This window comes from Mandrillus leucophaeus, unplaced genomic scaffold (genome assembly GCF_000951045.1).
Source record: "Mandrillus leucophaeus isolate KB7577 unplaced genomic scaffold, Mleu.le_1.0 Scaffold576, whole genome shotgun sequence".
Lineage (NCBI taxonomy): Eukaryota > Metazoa > Chordata > Mammalia > Primates > Cercopithecidae > Mandrillus > Mandrillus leucophaeus.
The window spans coordinates 463,470-483,764 of NW_012106208.1; the positions used below are offsets into that span (position 1 = coordinate 463,470).

A 20,295-nucleotide genomic window follows, 5' to 3' on the forward strand; every position below is an offset into this window, starting at 1 on the left:
TTTGGGAGGCCGAGGCGGGCGGATCACGAGGTCAGGAGATCGAGACCATCCTGGCTAACACGATGAAACCCCGTCTCTACTAAAAATACAAAAAAAATTAGCCGGGCGTGGTGGCGGGCGCCAGCTGCTCGGGAGGCTGAGGCAGGAGAATGGCCTGAACCCGGGAGGCGGAGCTTGCAGTGACCCGAGATCGCGCCACCGCACTTCAGCCTGGCGAGACTCCGTCTCAAAAAAAAAAAAAAAAAAAAAGCAACACCAGACCTCTCATTCCTCATAGCATCTTGTAAGGGCTGAGTTACCATCCCATTCCACAGATAAAGAGACCACAATGTAAGCTCCATGAGGACCGGCATTTGGGTCCGTTTTGTTCATTGGTGTATCCCCAGTCGCACGGCAGATGCTTTGTATATATTTACAGAATGAATGAAATCACTTGCCCTGGGTCACACAACCACGAATGGGCTCAAAATCCTCGTCACTTCACTATGGTTATTAGCAGGATAATCATAATGATAATAATAATTACTATGTGCCTGGCATTATTCTAAGCACTTTACATGTATTAGTTTCTTAAATCCTCATAAAAGCCTATGAAGTAGATATAATCCCCATTTTACAGGTGGTAAAACTGTGTCATAGAGAAGTAACTTATGTCCAAGAACCCTAACCCCAGCCCAGGTCCTGTACTCACCTTGGAATTTCTGAGCCACCTCTTGGAAGTGGGAGTCCACAGAACCCCAGTGGTGATACAGTTGAGCCAGGGTGACATCTAGCTGGAAGTACTTGCGCACGGCCTCCAGCTCGTCTGGTGTGGGCCTGCCAGGCTGGCTCTTGTCTCCTCGGTACACAGTGCAGTGGAGCTGCTCCTCAGTCTGAGTCAGTGTCCATACTTGATCCGCTAGTACACCACTCCAGTGTGCAGGACTTTGCTCCCTCCACCTAAGCCCCAGGAACACGACAACCCTGGTACTCAATTTCCTTTCTTGCACCCTTTGGGGTCCCTCCCATCCTACAATCGCTCCATGTACAAAACTGATACAAGTAAAAGTGCTATCTTCCAGTCTGGGCAACATGGTGAAACCTCACCTCTACAAAAAATACAAAAATTTAGCCGGGCATGGCACACACCTGTATTCCCAGCTACTCGGGAGGCTGCGCCCGGGGGTCGAGGCCGGAATGGGCCTCTGCATTCCTACCTGAGCAATAGAGTGAGACACTGTCTCAAAAAAAGAAAAACAAGTACTGTTATCTTCTGCATCGGTTATACCGCTAAATCCTTACAATATCACTGCACAGACATATTAAAGGGAACAGCCTGGCCACCCGTGCTTGTTTCCTCTTTTGTACCCCGGGGTTTCTTCCATCACCCCCCAAATTCCTTTGTACCCCATGCCGGGCAGTGCTGAGGCGGCAGGAGCCAGTCCCAGGGGACGGGCTTTCCAGGCGCAGTCACTCACCGGAAGGACTGTCCAGAAGGCAGAACCAGGTCCAGGCGCAGCTCAGAGAGAGGGCACGGGATAGAGGCCCACAGGGCAGGAGCGGAGGCTAGAGTACGATGCCCCACGCGCCGGGGCAGAAGCGCGCGGGCCGGCATTTCCACAGCAGGAGCCGCCCACAGCAGCCCCGCCCACCCAGAACCAGGCCTAGTCGGCGCCCAAAGACCCCGCCCAGACAAGGACCACGCCCCTTAAGGCCTAGCCCACAGGGTCCTGATTAACGACCTTCCTCGTTTCACTTAATTCCTCCACCTCCTGCATGCCTCGCCCTTTGCCGGTCATCAAAGCCCCGCTTCGTGCCCCAATCCTCCGGCTTTCCTGAGGTGTAGGTCCCGCCCCCTCCTTCCGACTTATCCTCTCCCGCCCCCCGAGCCTCTGGGCGCGCACAGCTGTGTTCTTCTGAGTTCTCCAGTGGCCGACCACGCCACCACCGGAAGTAGTGCTTAAGCACTGCGTATTTGACCTAGAGGTAGCCAATCCGAGGAGGAAGTGGGAGGCGCCAATGAGAAATCAGGGTGGGCGGGTCGTTCCGAGGCGCCCGCGCGGTTGGCGCGCACTGGGCTGTCGGCGCGCACTGGGCTGTCTGCCCGCTGTTGGCCTTTCCCCCACCGGGATTGTCTGCACTTGGGGAGCTAACGAGTTCCATCCGGGCGCCCCGCGGTTCCTCAGGGCTGTCCGTCTTCAGAGCCACGTCCTTTCCCAGCCTGTCCTCCGAGAGCCGTTCTCCCCTGAGCCTCTGCAGTCTTAGGCGTTCGCCCCCCTTGGGCCGCCTCCCACGAACCCTATCTTCACCAAAAACTGGAGCGAGCACAGCTCAGGCCCTAGAGCCCTCGGGAAGTGTCTCCAGAGTATTCTCTTTTGCGCCCGCCCGCTAAGTTTGTCCCCTTCAAGACCTTTAGGCGTCCTCTGAGACCTCAGGACTTCAGAGGCGTCTCCTCGGATTGTCCCGCCGGCCGCCACAGCTGCTGCCTGCAGTCTTGGGCATTCATTCCTTCCATACTCCATCTGCTCATGCTTTCCTTAGAATAGGGCCTGTGCCGGGGGTTTGTCTGGGGCTGGGCCCAGAAGCCCATCAGGTTGAGTCCAAGTCCCAGTGTGTGGCCCTGAGGCAGCCAGCCTCGTCCAGCCGCCTGGAGCAGGAGGATGGATTATGTAATGTCTTCCCTTCTGGCGAAGGATGTGAAAAAGCAGGGAGCTAAGAGATAGGAACTTTACTGGGCCATTCTCACCTTCTAGCATAGGGATTTGGGGTTGCTGTATCTTAACTGTCAGGCTGCAGGTTTTTTTTTTTTTTTTGAGACAGAGTCTCACCCTGTCGCCCGGGCTGGAGTGTGATGGTGCGATCTGGGCTCACTGCAACCTCCGCCTCCCGGGTTCAAGCGATTCTCCTGCTTCAGCCTCCCAAGTTGCTGGGACTACAGGCGTGCACCACCACGCCCAGCTAATTTTTGTATTTTTAGTAGAGACGGGGTTTCACATCTTGGCCAGGATGGTCTCGATCTCTTGACCTCGTGATCCAGCCGCCTCGGCCTCTTGAAGTGCTGGGATTACAGGCGTGAGCCACTGCACCCTGCCCAGACTGCAAGTTCTTAAAGAGCAACATCTGCAGCGGATTGACCCTTATATCCCAGCCAGAGACCTAGCAGAGTGTACCGTGAGCATGGAATCAACATCAGACCAATGCCATCATTGTCTCAGTGCCACTCCTCAGTGGCTGCAAGGTCTGGGCCGCCCCTTTTTCCTGTGACTGTTCCTATCTGTAGGCATGCCACCCCACAGGCGCCTAGCACTTGGAAGGCATTCCTTCAATAAATGTCGGTGGAGTCTGGAATGAAGGTGCCGAGGTTGGGAGTGAGCAAAGAGCAACCCTCTCCATCCCTGCTCTGTCTCCGGTTAAGCAGTGGGGAAGGTCTCAGCTGCAGTGATGCTGAAACACTTGGGCCATGCCATTGGCAAAGGACTTGAGGCCTCTGAGGGCCAAGAAGGAATCAACAGTTGACTCTTCCCCTGGCAGTTCAGCATACTGGTTGAAGAGCCAGCTTTGCAAACAGACCTGGGTTCCAATTCTAGCTCTGTACCTTCCTAGTTGTAGGAACTAGGAACTGTAGGAACTGTAGGCAAGATAATTTTTTGAAACCTCAGCATCTTTGTGGAGATAACCAGCCTATTATTAAACTCCCTATAGTTATTGCAAGGATTACGCAAAGCTGAGTGTCTAAAGGTGCTTAGCACAGGGCCTGCCACTCACTCCATGCATGGGTAACGGGGGCTCTCTCTGCTATGTCTTATAAATGTAGCATGCACAGCAGTCAGCAACCACTTGGGCCCAATTATGTGTCATCCCTGGGGCACAGAACCTCCCTGTGTATCCCCTTTGCCCTGGCAGGGGGGAAGAACAAAGAATTCTAAAAAGACAGTTTATTTTCTAAGAATCAATATATTTTCTTCCTTTGAAATAAATACAAACCAGTTTGAAAGGTGGGGGAATCTATGGGAAAGAGAAGGGAAATGGGGACAGGCCCCAGTCTTTTTTTTTTTTTTTTTTAGTACCAAATGACTCTGGCGCGACCCGGAAACGCAGTTACAAATGAGAATAATTTAAATTCTCCGATAATTACAGTTATTTACAACAGCAGGGGAGGGAGTCACCTAGTGCCCCTCTTCCAGGCTGGACAGATGCCCGCTCACCTCACCACCGGTAGGGGCCTCAGGCCTCTAGGCAGTTATAGATTCTCCTGGCATGAGCAGGTAGAGGTGGTGGGATGGCCTGTTTTATGCAGTGTCCTAACTTTGGCCCACCACCCCGCCCTACAATGCTGTGAGGTCTCTGGAGCTCTTTCTGACCTGTGGGCCCTCCCTCTCCTTGCACTGAACTGCCACTGGCCCTTGGAGTGTTCTGTACAGTCCAGCTGCACTTAGGGCAGGAGGGACCTCCCCCACCCAGCTTCCCCTGAGACTGGCCCCAAGACCAGAAATGAGTCAGTGCAGAGGCCGGTGCCACTCCAGGACAGTGAGCAAAGGGGAGGAGAGAGGTCACAGGGTTCTGTGACCCTGTGTAGGTTGGGCTGTGTTGAGCAGTATCAATCACTATCGCTGGTCTCACTGCTCTGCTCGCCTTGCACCTTGCTGCGGTGCTGCAGAGCCCTGTGGTAGGCGATCTGTACTGACTTGCGGATGTTGGACTTGCGGCCCTCCAGCATCTTCTCCTTGTCTAGGTCCTGGTTCACACCCAGAGGAACCAGCTTGGTCCTCGGCAGCCACTGCCTATAGGACAAGGTGAAGATCAAATAAATCATCTCAGGGAGACTAAGGACCAGCCTTCCTCCTCTATTCACTTAAGTATACCGCCCAAGCACCCGCTCTGGGCAGACTCTGTGATGGTCCCTGCCCTCAAAGGAGTGCTCATGGTCTAGAGATGAAAGAGCCCAGTCAACGGTTATACCGTGTGGTGGCAGCGGGAGGGTAATCACAGGGTATTTATGGGTACAAAAAGGAGGCGCCCTGACCTCACCAGAAGTAGTTACCCTGAGGCTCTAGGCAGACTTCACTGACACTGAATATCCTCTGCAGACAATTAACAAAAAGACTACATGTACAAATATGACAGAAGAGGGATTCAGAGCCTGAATGTTTATGCCTGCTTTATCCTCATTTTGTCACCATGGAGGCAGAGGTGGGAAAACTAAGTCTAGAAGCCATCTGAGTCTGGGTGGGAGCCACCTCTATATTTGTCATAGTCTCTGATGGTCCTTTGGTTTCTAGCTACAGCTGTTTGTCCTCTAGTGCCCACTCAGCCTCTCAGACACATGGTCGACACAACCCTTTTGCTCAAAAAACTGTTCTAAGTCCCTCCCCCACTGACTTATGCTAGCCCAGTCTGCCTGTTGCTGGAGTTTCCTGGCAGTCTGCCTCCATACCACACAGGGTTGCATCTGTGGCTGTGAGTCACACCAAATGCTCCCCTCCTTACCAGGTTCGTTTGTTGTCAAAGAAGAGGACGAGGTAGAGATGCTCTCGGGCTTCCTGGGTCATCTGCTCCCCAAGTTTCAGCACCTCCAGTGGGGGCACAGGGATGGGAACTCCATGGTGAAACATACCTTCTCGGGGCATCTTTGGATCAATGATCTGAGGGTGTAATAAGAGCCCAGTTTGGTTCAGTCCACGTCCTCCCAAGGCTTGCCCTCCTCAAGAACTTAAAGAGTACGTCTGAAGTGGGGACAGAAAGGTTATCATGCTACCAGAACTGCAATGCTGACCCTCAGCTTCTTTCCACGCTACATTATTTCAGAACCCAAGGAGCAAAGAGAAGGAAAAGGGAGAGATGGAGAAACTGAGTAGGAGCCTCTAAGTGGTACTCAAGCTGTATCTGCCCACCAGTACACCTTGCCAAGAAACTGTGCCCCATAGCTCAGTAGGGAGTAGGAGAAGTCTGCTAACTGTGAATCTGTATTCTGGGATTGAAAAGCAAGGGGCATAAGAACAGAAACGGAGCATACCAGAGCTGGGTATGATGGATACCCTCGGCATTTGGCCCACACGAGGTCCAGAGCATCCAGCGGGGAGTCCTCATCCTCTGACAGCCAGCCAGCTCCCCGGCCCAGACTCTTCCTTACCACTTCACAGGAATGGGGGAGAGGGGGTGGATCAGCAGCTGGGGGGCTGGCGAGGCCCTGACACTGGGTCCCCAGCATCCCTGGCCTTGGGCAAGGGAACTTACTGCTGTGGCCCACGCCGCGGCCAGTGCCCACGGAGTAGGCCTCATTCTCAGTGCCTGAGGTATCCTCACTGCTGTCCTCTGGGAAAGTGCCCCGAGAGAAGGAAGGTTTGCCCCGGCCTTGTTTTGAGGGTGTTGTGCTGTGGACAAGACAATGGGAGCTCAACTCAAAGGAGGGGAAGAATGGGGAACAGCATGGTATGTGCCCTCTGCTCTTAAAGCCCTCAGGGTCTGAGACTTTTGGAAAGCAGAGGCTGTATGAGGAATTTCAAATTCAAACACCCAGAGGGGCTAGGCTGGTGACCTGAGGTACGTTAGACTGAGCAGTGGCGGCAGGAGTGTATACTCTAATCATCACCTTAACCCAGGATGGTTCTCTCTGTTCCATTAATGGTAACACTGATTTATTTAACAGAGAACCTTGAGTTTGAGTCATCTTAACCTAGACTGAGATGGCAGCCACCCCACTTCCAACAGGGAAACCTAGAAAGGCCCAAGAGCCCTGGAAGGGCATCCCCTGAGGCTGGCCTTGATCTGGAGGGCTGGTACCTGGTCCGGTCTGAGGCAGCGCTGCTACTGCTACTGCTGCTGGACTCAGAGTCTGAGCTGCTCCGGGGAAGGCTGCAGTCATTACGGTATACCAAGAAACTCTTCTTCACTGGCTGGTTTCCACCGCTGAAGCCATTGGCTGGTAAGTCTTGGTTGAAGGGAAAGGGAGGAGGGAAGGAACCGGTCAGGAAGATGTAGATCAGAGATGACATGGAGGTAAGAGGGACTTGGAGCTTGGGTTCCCCTTCTGTGCTGGAAAATTCCTCCAACTTTTGCCAGCAGAGCTAGCTCTGGGCAGTGTCTACCACAGTTGGCCACAGCCCTGCCCCACCCCTTGCTTCCCGTGGCAGTTACTGGCTTTAGGACACAAACGGCTTAAAGGGTAGGAGATCCCCAAGGAAGGTGAGAAGAGAAAAGGTAAAGTGATACAATGGAGGCGGGGGGCCCTGGGTGGGACTCTAGCTGGGTCATAGTGTCTCTGGGCCTCAGTTTTCCCAATTGTAAGATGAGTGAGTGGAGTTAAAGGATTCCTAAGGGCCCTTCTAGCTCTCTCTTTTATGGGCAAATAAAGGGGTAACTGGGAGTATGCTGGGAAGAATGGCAGCTCTGCTCACTCTCTTGGGGCGCTGGGTGATGGTAAGGCTCACCCATTGGGGGGTCTTCTGTGGACTTATCACTGTCGCTGTCTGAACTCGAACTGGGCCGGGGGCTCCTACCCCGCTTGCGCTGACGCAGGGAGCTCATGATGGGGAGCTGGGGGGGCCCCACAGGACTGCCTCCGTGGCTGGGGGTCATCTGGCTCTCCCGGTTTTTGGGGGGCCGGCCCGGCCTCTTGGGCGGTCCAGCTGTCTTCGGGTTCTTTTTGGAGAACAGAACTGAGGTTCTCCTGCCCACCTCATGTGCGGGGGTTGAGGACATGTTGGGACCCAGGCCTGGAGCAGAGAAAGAAAGAAGGAGAGTTGGTGAGGGGCCTGATTTGAGAAAGGTAGATATCCAGGGTCATGCCCTGGGTATATAGGGTCATTACTCCAGCTAAAGTTGGGGAGATCATTTTAGGGGCTTGGAATTTGGAACATTAACTCTTATACAAAGAGCCAGAGAGGCAGCTAAGAGGCCCCTGATTGGGGAATGAGGGAGAAAGTACAGCTAGCTGTGTAGGAGGGACCTCTGCCTGGGGAATGGCAGGGGTTGAGTGTGTGCTGCAGAGCCAAAGTCTGACTTGCTTTGGGGTCCACCTTGCCATGGGATTCAGACCTTTGCTTGTCTCCTGGCTGCTGCTCTCCTCTGCGGCACTATCTGTCTGCCCATCCTTGTCACAGGCTGCCGGGTGGGGTGTCAGACTGCCCCGGCTCGAAGGGCCGTGCCGCTCAGGCCCATCACGTGCAGTCTCTCGCTGGTGGGCAAGCTTCCGCCGCAGTGCCGTCATCTCTTTCTTGATCATCTTTGCACGCCGTGAGCGGCCCACACTCTGCTTGCTGGCATTCACTTCGTCCAGCCGCTCCAGAAGCAGCTTCAGCTGCTCTTCCACTGGCAGGTGCTTCTGGTTCTCCAGCAAGACCAGCCGCTCTTCCTCAGCTGCTAGGAGTAAGATTGGAGGGGAAAGGTCAGACTCAGGGCAGCCCTCAGGGCCCCTTGAACCTGGGCAGGCAGCAAGAAACCCACTCATCCCTCCTCGGTTTCTCACCAGGAACAGCTGTAAAATAGCAGCACCAAGATGTGGAATGATGGGCACTGCTATCCATTCACCCAGTCTGGCTTCTTGGGGAGCATTCCTGGGGATAGTGTGCCACTGCTCAGCCTAGCTGCTTTCTGCCTACACTGCCTGCTCCCAGGAGGGGACTTTTGGAAAGCTGTCCATCCCTGGCATTGGCCTCTTATATGTGTGTGTGTGACATATCACCCACCATCTTCAGTGTGGTGTGTGGCCTCATCTCCAGTTAGGCTGTGGGGGATATGCATGCCCGTCTCAAAGTCAATGCCCATTTTTTCTGCCTGGCGCCGGGCCTGGCGGAGCACAGCACCACCCTGCTCACGAAGTCGCACTGCTGCCCGGTAGAAGATGGTGTCCTTGGCGTTATACTTGAGGCAGTTGCTGACGATGAGGTTGAAGTCCTCCTCAAAATCATCAAAATTCAGGTAGCGGTAAGCCTCCAAGTTCTGCTTCATGGTGAAAAAGTCCATGGGCTTTTTGATGTGGTCTAGGTAGTCAGGTACCTGGGAGGGCAGGGCAAGTTTGTTTTAAGTAGAGATATCCTCCTCATTGCCCCGAACCCTGCTCCTAACAAGCCCCCCTGAAATACATCCAGCAACCTCCTCCCATCAGTTAGAATCAGGCATATAGCACAGGCGAAAGGAAAGCTGAATTCTGGTCCTGACTTTACCAGTCACAAGCTGTGTGACTTTGGCAAGTCTCTTCACCTCTCTGGGCCTACTTTTCCTCTCCTAGAAAATCATGAAAGTAGAGCCAAATATACTTTTTAGACTACATGAGGCTTTAGTAAGAAAATGGCTTGGGGACTCCTCTGAAAATAAACACCACCTTGCATTCCTAGAGCTCCTTTTACTTAACAGTAACTTATAAGGAGGCTGCTGCCTCAGACCTCTCATTTTATACCTTTTAGAGAGAAGAGTCTGCCAGTCAGGACCTAGGGCTTCAGAGCTGGTTCTTTAGGTGCTGAGCCTTCTAAAGTCTCCGTTCTAGGGTTCAGCACCCCGAAAGTGTCTTCCTGCCCTGGGATTATTCATTTGGCAGACTCAGTCCCTGCCTCTGGGGAAGGAGTGCAGACTGCCTCCCATTCTGGGCCCTTGGGGTGTAACAGGGACAAGACAGAGTCCAGGTGATACATGTGGCTCCAGTTCATCCTGCCCCAGAGCCACCAGCCCCTCTCTTCAAGGTCCCCATCTAGTCCCTGGCCCAGACCTGCAGCAGGGGTCCAATTGGGAGAGGAACAGAGAGAAGGTGGAGTGAGGGGAAGGGATTCTTACTTCGTCCAATTCGGTTACCTCAGACAGAGGGACCGGCTCGCTGAAGATGTTGCCTGTGTCCTTCTCTTGGAGCTGCTCCAAGGTTTTGCGAAGGAGGATGAGGAAAGGGGTCAGCTGCATCTCCATGGCAATCTGCTGAACTTTGATCTAACACAGAAAAAGGCCTGATCAGCCAGGCCCCGGCCAGTCCAGTGGCAGAGAGATCTGAGGATATGGTCCCAGCTGGCCTGGGAAGCCACCTTCTTTCCCACTCTCACAGCTGGGTGCACTCATACAGGTCTACCTTCTACGAGATACAAGAAACTTGCACCAACGATTCTGGTCTCCCCCTTTCTTGAACTACCAGCATCAACTACCTATGTCACTGAGGATTCTGTTCATACGCTCCTGTGACATTCTGCTTCCAGTAGACCTTTTAAAAGCACACCAAGAACCAGGAGACCTGACTCTAGCGTCAGCCCTGCTGCTATTTGGCTGAGGGACACACACTTTTCCTTCTCCTGGGTCTGTTTTCTCCTTTATAAAATAGGGCTGGCCCAGGATCACTCACCGTCTCCCTTTTGAGTTTTTCCCGCTTGCGGATCAATTCCACCAGCAGCCGAGCTCGCTCTAAGTCATGCCGGAGCCGCTGCCAGGACTTGAGCTGTTCTTTAAGGGCCCAGTTCTTATCCTCAGAATCTCTCTGCAGAGGCAAAAGGAAGATCAGGGAATGATTAGAAAGCCAGAGGAAAGGTCAGCAGGGAGAAGAGAGCCCAGGAAACTCAGGTCAAGGGCAGGTCAAGCCAAAAGAGGGAGCACAGCAATTTATTGGTAGTGCCTCAATCTGTGTGTCCCCAAGGCCTGGCAGAATAAATGCCTGGTGTTTGTTGAATGAATACATAAACACATAGGAACAACATCCTTTCACTGAGGATTCCACGCTGATCCTGGCTTGAGGGCTAGCTTAAAGGAGGAAAGAGTCTAAACCCTCTGACACTGGAAACTACAGTTGCAAATTTTGGTTTTCATCCCCCTGGCCCTAGTTCCCAGAGCCCACAGGGAACTGGACACAGTACCCCGACTTGGTCACAGTTCCTCTGAGACTGCAGGTGTGTCTGCAGGCGACGTAGCAATGGGACCCCATTCCGTGACTGCCGCTTCAGTGTCCAGTAGCTGTGCAGCCTCTGCATGAACTGGCTCTTCCTTTGGATTGTCAGGCGGTTGGTGATTTTACTAAGCCTGGGAGGCAGGAAACAAAGAGTAAAACCTGTTGGGCCCTGATTCTCTTAAGCAGAGCAACGGTCTCTGGCCAGTGAGAGTTCCTGAATGGGGATGAAGGGAGAGTATCTCTTGTCCAAAAGGCCTGGGACTCTGGACTTAAGGCAAGGAAGAAAGAGTGGTGCCATCAATGGTACCACAGCAGACAGGAAACCAAGCTCCCATCACTAAACCAGATCCCTAACCCTGTATACCTGGGATCAGGGACTTCTGCCCCGAAGACTGCTCTAGTCACGGCAGCCCAGAGTACTATTTGACCCTGAGAGCCCCACTGAGACTAAGCCTTTGAAGGTTTTAAGATGAAGTACAACTGTATAGCAGAAACATATAGTAAATCAAAATAAATGGCACGAGAGAACTGAAAAAACCCCTGGCCATCACAGCCCACATGAGAGGCAGTAACCACTTCACAACTTCTTGAGCTTCCCCTTCCCCGTTTTTCATTCTATTTGTTTCTTCATAATCAGACCACTTTTTCCACTGCTGCCAGTGGCAGTTCCATCCTCTTCCATCCCAACTTAACAAACCACACCATCAAAATGAAGGGCAGTTCAAAACACCTGTTAGCTATGCCAGATAAAAGTTGACATTTCTGGCTCTTAAGTCAGGTGACCTGCTAAAGACAACTATCTCTTTTGAAAATATGTTCTTTTTAACTTCTATGCAGCTCCTGGGAAGATAGTCCAGCCCTGACATTCCGCTCCTGGGAAGAAGATAGCCCAGCCCTGCTATTCCACTCAGGAGGCTGCCAGCTCCTCTCCAGAAGGCTTTCTCCCTCACCTGCCGGTCCACCAGCTCCCCACATACCTGTGTGGTGGGATGCAGGGCACTGACACCACAGGTGCTGCTGCCCGCTTCTCTGCCAGGATCTTCCGTGCCTTCTTCATTTTGATCCGGGACTTGGCCTTGGCCTTCTTGACTTTCTCTGAGCTCCAGCCCTTACCCTCATCCTCTTCCTCATCTTCATCTTCCTCACCCTCGCTGTGCGACAGGGCAGGCAGTCGGCGTGCTGAACCTGGAGGCGTGTGGATGTCGCAGTAGGCTGTCTTGCGGACACTGAAAGAGGTGCCGTTGGCGCCTGTCTCCCGCACAGGCTCCATCTTCATGTAAAGGCCAGCCTGCTGGGCGCATGTCACATGGAAAGCTGTGTAACAGTTGGCCTTGTGGCACTGGATGCAGGCCCCTGAGCCCCGTTGTTTGCAAATGTAGCAGGTGAGCTTCCAGCGAGCTGGTGGGATGTGCTCAATGCTGTCAATAGGCTCTAGGAAGACCGTGTTGGCGAAGCAGACCTCAGGGATCCACAAGGCACACACCACATGGGCCCAGCGACCGTCATCTGTCTGCTTGAAGGCACCACCCTTGTTGGGGCACAGGGCACAATCCACAGCACGAGAGGGTGACTGCAGGCAACGGCGGCATAGCCACTGGCCCTCAGGGATATAGGGGACACCGTAGCACTCCTGGTGCACGGCCAGGTTGCACATGTCACAGAAGAGGATGACATTGCTGTTCTGGCACTCACCATCATTGCAGATACAGCAAACAGCATCCTCATCCACTAGCGCATTGGGGTCGCCTTTATTATGACTCTCAAAGTACGACTCCTTCTCTAGTCGGTCCATTAGGTACTCAAAGATCTCCTGCGGGATGGGACTTACACCCTCTGTCTTCCGACGCTCATTCATGATATCCAGCCAGATGTAGTCCTCCTCGTCCATGTCATACTCTACTTCCTCGTCCAGCTCCTCTGCAGACTTCTCGATGTACCTATGGTACACACAGGGAGCTCAGCATCACATGGTTGAGACTTCCCTCCCTTAAAGAAGGTGGGTCATTTGCCACTGAGCACTTACTCTGTGCCTGTGCCCTTCAGATGTGTTGTCTCATTTCATCCTCACCTTAACTTCAGATGTTATAGGTACTATCATCATTTCTATTTTGCTGAAAAGGAAACCTAAGGCTTGGAAGGTTAATCGCCTGGCCCCAGCTCACTTGTGAGAAAGTGGTGGAGCTGGGATGTGAACCCAGACCTGCCACTGCAAAGCTCATGTCCTAGCTGCTATATGTGACACCATCTTCTTTGGGTTGCAGAGGCGTAGCCAGCCTCCTCTAAAAGGAGGAAGGTGGGGCAGCTAGTACCCCTTGGAGTGGTCCAGATGATGGTATGAAGAATCAGGGAAGAAGGAAGGTCATTGGATGTCACTGACAAATTACATACAAGTTGTTTTAGCACTGGTGGGCAGGGCCTCGACTAGAGCTGCCGTGGGTCTTCTCTCAGCTGGTGCCAACATCAGCTCAAAGCTCCATCAAACTCTAGGTGCTATGTTTGTTCACTGGATAGCCTTGGGAGATAACAATTATAATAGCTAAGGTTTACTGAGGATTTACTATGAGCCAGGCATTGTGCTTAACTATTACATTTATTCTTACCACAGCCATAGAGTTAGTGTTCTTATTGTCCTCATTTTGTAGATGAGAAAACTTAAGCTTTGAGAAGTTAATCAAAACACAGATAGGTCCCATAACAAGGGAATGGCAGAGGCAGAGGCATTCAACCTCCAGCCCCAGTGCTCTTAATGTCCACCCTATATCACTTACTGTGCCAACAGGCCTGGAATTAAGGGCTGCTCTAGGTGCTTGTCACACAGAGAAGGTGCTCCTTGCCTGCCATGCTATAGGTGGCCTAGACTCTGGCACTGTGAACTACAGGGTACAAAGGAAAGAATGGGGCTTTGGCTTCTAAGTAAACCGGATTTGAATCCTGGCTCTGCCATTTTGTGACTTTCAGGACATCACTGCTGTTCTGAACCTCAGTTTTATTGATGACAGAATGAGGATAATACTACCTACTCACAAAGAGGCTGTCAGGATTATGTGGAATTATAAAAATGAATAGGCTACAAACTCTTGGCCTTTACGTTTATTTATATAGTACCTTGCCCGGTGCCTACCACCCCATCAGGCTCCAGCAGTCCCCAGCAGGCCCACGGAAGGAAGTGTGAGCACCTTGGTGTAAAATGCCACCTAACCACTAAGTCACATGTGACCACATACAGACGCGTGCGAATATAAACATTTATCTTTTTATTAAAAAGTTGTTTTTAAAAATGAATGAGCTAAGTCAAATGGCACACAGCAGGTCCTAGAAAAACATTAGCTCCTGTTTCTCCTCTCATGTGGGAAATGGGACTTTGGCTGCTAGAGTGGGCCGGGACACACAGGTGCTGGAGCCATACTGCCTGGGTCCTGTCTAACAGAGGGCAAGTGAGCTAAGCTCCCTGAGCCTTGTTTGTTCATCTGTAAAGTGGTGATGCTAATCTGAACCTATTTCACACAGCAATTGTGAGCATTAAATGAGTTAATGCAGGTAAAGTGCTTAGGACAGTGCCTGGTGTGCAGCAAACACTCAATAAATGTTATTAGTTTTTGTATGGCCCTTACCCATCTTCCTAGCATTATAGCTGTTTATGTGTCTAACTTCCCCACTACACAACAGAAGTGGGGATTGTGTCTGATTCGCCATACAGATACAGGCACTCATCACTGTTCATTTGAAAGGCATTTTGGGGGTGGAAGGGAGGAGAGAGACTGAAACATTGTAGGAAGCAGCTTCTTCCTTTTTAGCCCTTTACCTCTTCCCCAAGGTGACTGCAACATCCCTATCTTTGAACAAGGGTATGACTCATGGATGGTGTGAACCATCTGGCTTCTTCTAGGCCTTGGCACCAGCTCTCTTCAGCACCAATTCTCACCCTTTTCTCTGCCATGACACACGTGACATTATGTGATGGTGCATAACACACTCCCACAGGCACCCAGATTACAGGCTGCAGTACAGATAAGGTAGGCTGCATGTCGTGTAATTCCTGGCACACCAGCTGACATGCCACCCTCTCTCTCCCCCTCAAGGAAGCATATCAGAATGCAAGCAAAAGAAAGTGATGCTATTAGAGAGGTGACCTCAAATCTTCTCAATTTCTATAGAAAGTAAGTCATTTCCAAAACTTGGGCAGTTTTACCAACAGTGGTAACAAATTCCATGCAATACACCTCCCAGTTGTTTGCAGTGCACCTGCTGAAAATTGCTCCCCTAAAGAACAGATCTGATCCCCAGAAAGAAGAGTGAATCTAAGTGGAGGGAGGAAGAAAAGCAGCTAATGAGCTGGACTTGGCTGCCTGTTAGAACACAGAGAGCTCAAGGGCCACTGGGAGGGAGGGGAAGTCCTAAGAGGGGTCTGTGTGTTAGGAGTGGGGCAGAGGTGGGTATGGTAGTCAGTGTGAACAGAAAAGAGAAAGACCGTGGAAAGCCAGAAGGAAGTGGAATTGGACTGAAAAGATGAAAGAATGGGAGAGGAAGAGGGAGATGGGCTTAAATTCTAATAGTAGAGAGAAGAAAGTGCTACCGGCCATACTGCTTGCGTTCCCAGATTTGCTTTTAAAGAATTGAGGTTTAGGCCAGAAGCAGTGGGTGGCTCAAGCCTGTAATCCCAGCACTTTGGGAGGCTGAGGCGGGCAGATCACGAGGTCAGGAGATCGAGACCATCCTGGCCAACATGGTGAAACCCCATCTCTACTAAAAACACAGAAATTAGTTGGATGTGGTGGCACGTGCCTGTAATCCCAGCTACTTGGGAGGCTGAGGCACAAGAATTGCTTGAACCCAGCGGAGGTTGCAGTGAGCCGAGATCGCGCCATTGTACTCCAGCCTGGCAACAGAGCGAGACTCCATCTCAAAAAAAGAAAAACGGAAAAAAAGAATGGAGGAATAACATCATGTGGACTGCATTTTTGGTAAAAAATGCTTTTCATATAAAAGCCTTTATGACAAATCCTCCTCAGAGATCAGGCCTTCTAATTAGCTGACAACAAACTTACCACTCTTGGCAAATTAACTCATCAGAATGCCTTTTTTGCCTTGGATGCCAACTTTCAGAGAGGTTTTACACTTGGTTTTCGTGCCATCCTTCAGCCAGGATTTCTCCATGTAGTTTCACCACCACACTGCCCCCCACATCCCTTCACCTTTTACCTCATGTTAAACAAACGATTAAATGACAAAAATAAAAGGGCCACTGGAGGAGTATTAAATGTTACTTAAGCATAAAATACCGCTTAAACATGTTAAAGGACAAATAACAATAACAAAACAAATAGTGGGAGAATTACCTCTGCAGATTTACAAGGTGGTTTTAGTACCTTATGAAATTAGTGATCCTATGCCTTTAGGGAGGCAGAGAAATACTGTATCTGCTCTGCAGATGGGGTCCTTAAAACACCTTAAGTTGGATGCATTTCCCAAGGTCATTCAGTAATGAAATGGAGAGGGCCAGGAATCAGAAACAGGATGTTTTGCCACAGTGGAAACAGTACAGCTATGGAGTCAGAAGGACCTGGGTTTGAACCCCAGTTCAGCTATCTACTGGCATGTGATTTTAGATAAGTCTGGCCAGGCACAGTGGCTCATGCTATAATCCCAGCACTTTGGGAGGCTGAGGTGGGTGGATCGCTTGAGCCCAGGAATTCAAGACCAGCCTAGGCAACGTGGTGAAACCCCATCTCTACAAAAAATTTTAAAAACTAGCTGGGCATGATGGCATGCGCCTTTAGTTGCAGATATTCAGGAGGCTGAGTGGGAGGATCACTTAAGCACGGGGGGCGGAAGTTGGGGTGAGCCAAGATCGTGCCACTGCACTCCAGGTTGGGTGACAGAGCCAGACCCTGTCTCAAAAAAAAAAAAGAAAAAGAAGATAAATCTGGCATTCTTTCTTGACCATAGTTTCCTCATCTGTGAAATGAGAAAAATATCTACCTGAGAGTTGTGAGAAAAAAATAAAGGAGTGGCGTGTGGCACTGTAGAGTAAGTGCCACCATTAGTAGGATACCATTCCACTCACTGCCCTGGCAAACTCAGTGTTCTTTCACTATTCTTTATTCCCACCACTCTTCTATCTGTGCCTCTCACCCCTCTCTGGCTCCTGAGCCCTGCTTGACCAGTTTTCCAGAGCTGCAAGGTAGAGGTGGCCTTACCGGTAATAGGAAGTTGGCCGGGGTGGGGCATCAGGGGTGTCTTGTTCCAGCTCCCGATAGACCACCTCTGGCAGCTTGGGAGTGGTGCTCGCAGAAACATTGTGGTGGTGGTGATGGTTAGAGTCCTTGCGCTTCTCCTTGTTCTTATGTTTGCCTGACTTGGGAGTAGCAGCTGGTGTCTCAGTGTTCTCCTTGTTGCTGCCATTCTCAGGGGCCTCCTCGGGGGCTTCCTCATCCTCTGACACCACATCCAGGTTGTCAAAGATGCTGATGCGGTGGACGCGGCCATGCAAGTCCACCTCCACCATGCGCTGGGCCTGTGCATAGCTCATCACCTCACGGCCTGGTGACTGTGAGACCTCTGAGGGGCTGGGTGACTGCTTGTTGGCTGGGCGTGACTGGCGCCCCTTCTTCTTGTGCTTGCGGAGTGGAGTCTGTTGTGGTGGTGGTGGGTTGTCGTGGTCATAGTGGTACAGGTGGTACTCAATACCACTGTAACTCTTGTAGACCTTTCGGCAGGTCTCCACCGGGCACTCGTACGGTGGCTTAGTCGCCCGCAAGTTGTGGCAGAAAGTCTTCACATCAAAGTCCACCCCCATGCTGTCACATCTAGAATACACAGATCAGTTAGCATAAGGCTGGGGATGAGTTCCTGGCCATTTGCACCAGAGACCCCAGTCTTTCCAGTCCTCCCCCTCACTTGGAGTCACCAGGTCCTGGCCAGCCTACCTCTACAGTGTCTCCAAATGCCATCTCCTCCACCATGGCCCGGATCTGGGCCCTCATCACCTCTTGCCTGGTTATCCTGCCCTATGTCTCAACTCCTCTAGCCCAATCTCACATCATATAGGAGAGTGATCTTTCTACCAGGTAGTAATGATCATGACAGTCTCTTCACTAAAAGCCTCCTGATGCTCCCCAGTTCCTTCAAGATAATATTCCAAATTCTCTATAACGCCATTCAAAGAGCTCCTTTCACTTTCCGGCCCTAGTCCTCCTTTCCTGATTCTTTTTACAAGTTACAGCTGTTTTTGTCTACACAGGGGAACCTACCATTCCCTGAATGTTATAACCTCTCATTCCTGCAAAATGATCTCTATTTGGAATGCCTTCCATCCTTTCTGACTGGTAGGCTCCTACTCGTTCTTCAAAAAACCAGCTCAAATGTCACTTCTGACACAACTTCCCTGACTCTCCCATGGGGAGCTGTTTCCACAGCATTCCATTCTCACCTCTACCACAGCACTTGACATACTGAAAATTGTCTCCCCTCTGTACTGGGAGCTGTGTAGTAAAGACAAGAGAGCCTATCCACCTCTGTATCCCCAGTACCTAGCATGCAGTGGACACTCAGTTTTTGGTGAACGAATGAACGACCTGTTGAACGAATAGCTGAATGAGGGGATCACCAGATTGAGAGCTCAGATGGGATGAAGGCCATGTAGAAGGCTGAATGGGTGGCCAATGCTTTAGCATTGGACTCCTGCAGAAATCACTGGATCACAGAAAGAATTCATTTACTTTTGAGGTCTTTATGGGGAGCCTGGCCCTGGAACTGGGTAGGAGATGTACTGTGAAGTAAAGTGAAAACTGAGATCATTTAGTCAGTGACAGCAGCCTGTATTACATTTGAGTTCTTCACCCACTCACGCAACATTAACTGAGTGACTACCAAGTGCCAGACCCTAAGGGTACAAACACGAACGCGACAATCTAGGCATGCTCAGCTCCACGGTGGTCCGCAGGGGCCCTCCCTTCCCCCTCCCCAACATTCCTGGGTGAGTGTAGACAGCAGATGGCACCAGGCCTCAGGAAGCCCAGCTTGGTCAGAGACTGCCCCAATTTCTCTCGGCCTAGTTGAGTTCAACAATTCAGCTAGGGGCTTGGCACCATCCCAGCAGGGCAGGGCTATCATGAGCTCCCTGACAAAATAACCCCTCTTGGCCTCTCCACCTGTGCCTTAACCAGGCAAGTGGGCTGCTCCAGCTCTTCTGTCAACGGCTCCTGACTTTCACATCAGTAACGCTACACGTCCAACTGCAACTCTCTTCTACTTCCTACCTGCGGCTGTGTCTTTAAACACAAACCAACCGAAGCACAAACAAGCTCTCCTCTTTCCAAGCTGGGTCCCGGGTGAATGGCTCCCAAAGCAGCACAGTGAATCCGGCAATCTCCCCTTGGAACCCGGCAGCAGAGGCACAGGCGACGGAGACGAGAACTGTGACCAGAAAGCCCGTGGGGAGGGCCCAAGGAGAATGGCGGCTGCATCTGCCCCAGAAGCTCAGGGGGCTGGAGGAAGTAGGGGGCGGGCGCCGGAGGGATAGGGCTGGGCCCCGGCAGTGCCCGCAGCCCACTCTCCGGATGCGGCGGCGTTTCCCCTTTGTGGAAGTGTAACAAGTGAAACAAGGCTCCCCTCCTGCCACTGGCCAGGGCAGCCCCGAAAGACATACTGTTGCCCCGGGATGCCTGCTGGGAAGCAATGCACTGTCAGTTCTCCCAGCTGGAGTTGCCAGAGAGGCTCCCGGGCCACGCGGCTCAGTGCGCGCCCCACGAACGTAGCCTACCCCTTCCCTGCCGGCCACTCCCGCCCTGGTCCCAGGCCCGCACTCACCGGCCACCTCGAGTCCGGGCTCATCGCCGGGGGCGCCCGCCGGGGCTCCGACCCCACTTGGGGAGGCCGGCGGGGAAAGTCGGGCCGGGAAGGGGGAGCCCCAACTCCGGAGACCTTAGACCTCGCCACCTCGGCCCCCTGCCGCCCCACGCTTTGGTCCCGGCTCCCCGGGATTCCTGCGCTGACCCCTGCCGCTCCCGGTCCCGCCGGCGCCCTGGGGTCTCAACTCCGTCGGCAGCCGCCCGTTTCGCGAGCCCTTAGGATGCCCGGTCTCGGGACCGGGCGCCGCTGGAACAATGGAGGCTCCCAGAGGCAGCGCGAGGACAGCGGCGGCGGAGACCGTGGCGGCAAAGGCTGTGGCAGCGGCGGCGGCAGCAGCGGCGGCGACGGCGTCTGCGCAGGGTAAACGTGGCTCCGCGGCGCTGCTGAGTTGCACTTTCGCCACGGATCCCCGCCCGCCTGCTGAGGCTCGAAAGACCGTTCTCTGGACGGACCCTGGACCCTGGAAAGGACCCTGGACACCCCACAGGGCTTCTCTAGCTCTCTCATTTTAGAGTGGAGTTTCTGGAGACTGAAGTCACCGTATTCGGGATCCGGGGTCGTCGGGCGGTTTGTGGCGAATCTGCAGCCACGGACGGTGAGCGCGGGGCTGGGGG

General features: G+C 52.4%; 2 protein-coding genes across 5 annotated transcripts in view; both read right to left on the minus strand.

Annotated features, from left to right (window-relative positions):
* Window positions 1-1,937, minus strand: part of OGG1 (8-oxoguanine DNA glycosylase) — a 10,171-nt gene extending 8,234 nt beyond the window's left edge. Inside the window, exons 1-2 of the mRNA XM_011998599.1 lie at window positions 1,458-1,937; window positions 669-939 (exon numbers count right to left, since the gene is read on the minus strand). Of these exons, the coding sequence (XP_011853989.1) occupies window positions 669-939; window positions 1,458-1,594 (408 nt within the window). The 5' untranslated portion in view covers window positions 1,595-1,937. The remainder of the gene's footprint in view (window positions 1-668; window positions 940-1,457) is intronic.
* Window positions 1,938-3,899: 1,962 nt separating this feature from the next.
* Window positions 3,900-20,049, minus strand: BRPF1 (bromodomain and PHD finger containing, 1). 4 transcript variants are annotated; one of them, XM_011998585.1, is made up of 14 exons: window positions 19,640-20,049; window positions 17,029-17,637; window positions 11,809-12,768; window positions 10,800-10,962; window positions 10,295-10,426; window positions 9,763-9,891; window positions 8,664-8,973; window positions 8,014-8,334; window positions 7,407-7,691; window positions 6,760-6,907; window positions 6,214-6,350; window positions 5,993-6,111; window positions 5,467-5,621; window positions 3,900-4,760 (listed from the first exon to the last, which is right to left on the minus strand). In XM_011998585.1, the coding sequence occupies exons 2-14, from the start codon at window positions 17,625-17,627 to the stop codon at window positions 4,577-4,579; spliced, it is 3,642 nt and encodes a 1,213-aa protein (XP_011853975.1). In that variant the 5' UTR covers window positions 17,628-17,637; window positions 19,640-20,049; the 3' UTR covers window positions 3,900-4,576. The 4 variants fall into 4 exon arrangements, with proteins under 4 accessions (XP_011853975.1, XP_011853974.1, XP_011853973.1 ...); XM_011998584.1 differs by having other exon boundaries at window positions 3,909-4,760; window positions 8,014-8,337; XM_011998583.1 differs by having other exon boundaries at window positions 3,909-4,760; window positions 8,014-8,337; window positions 9,745-9,891.
* Window positions 20,050-20,295: the final 246 nt, after the last annotated feature.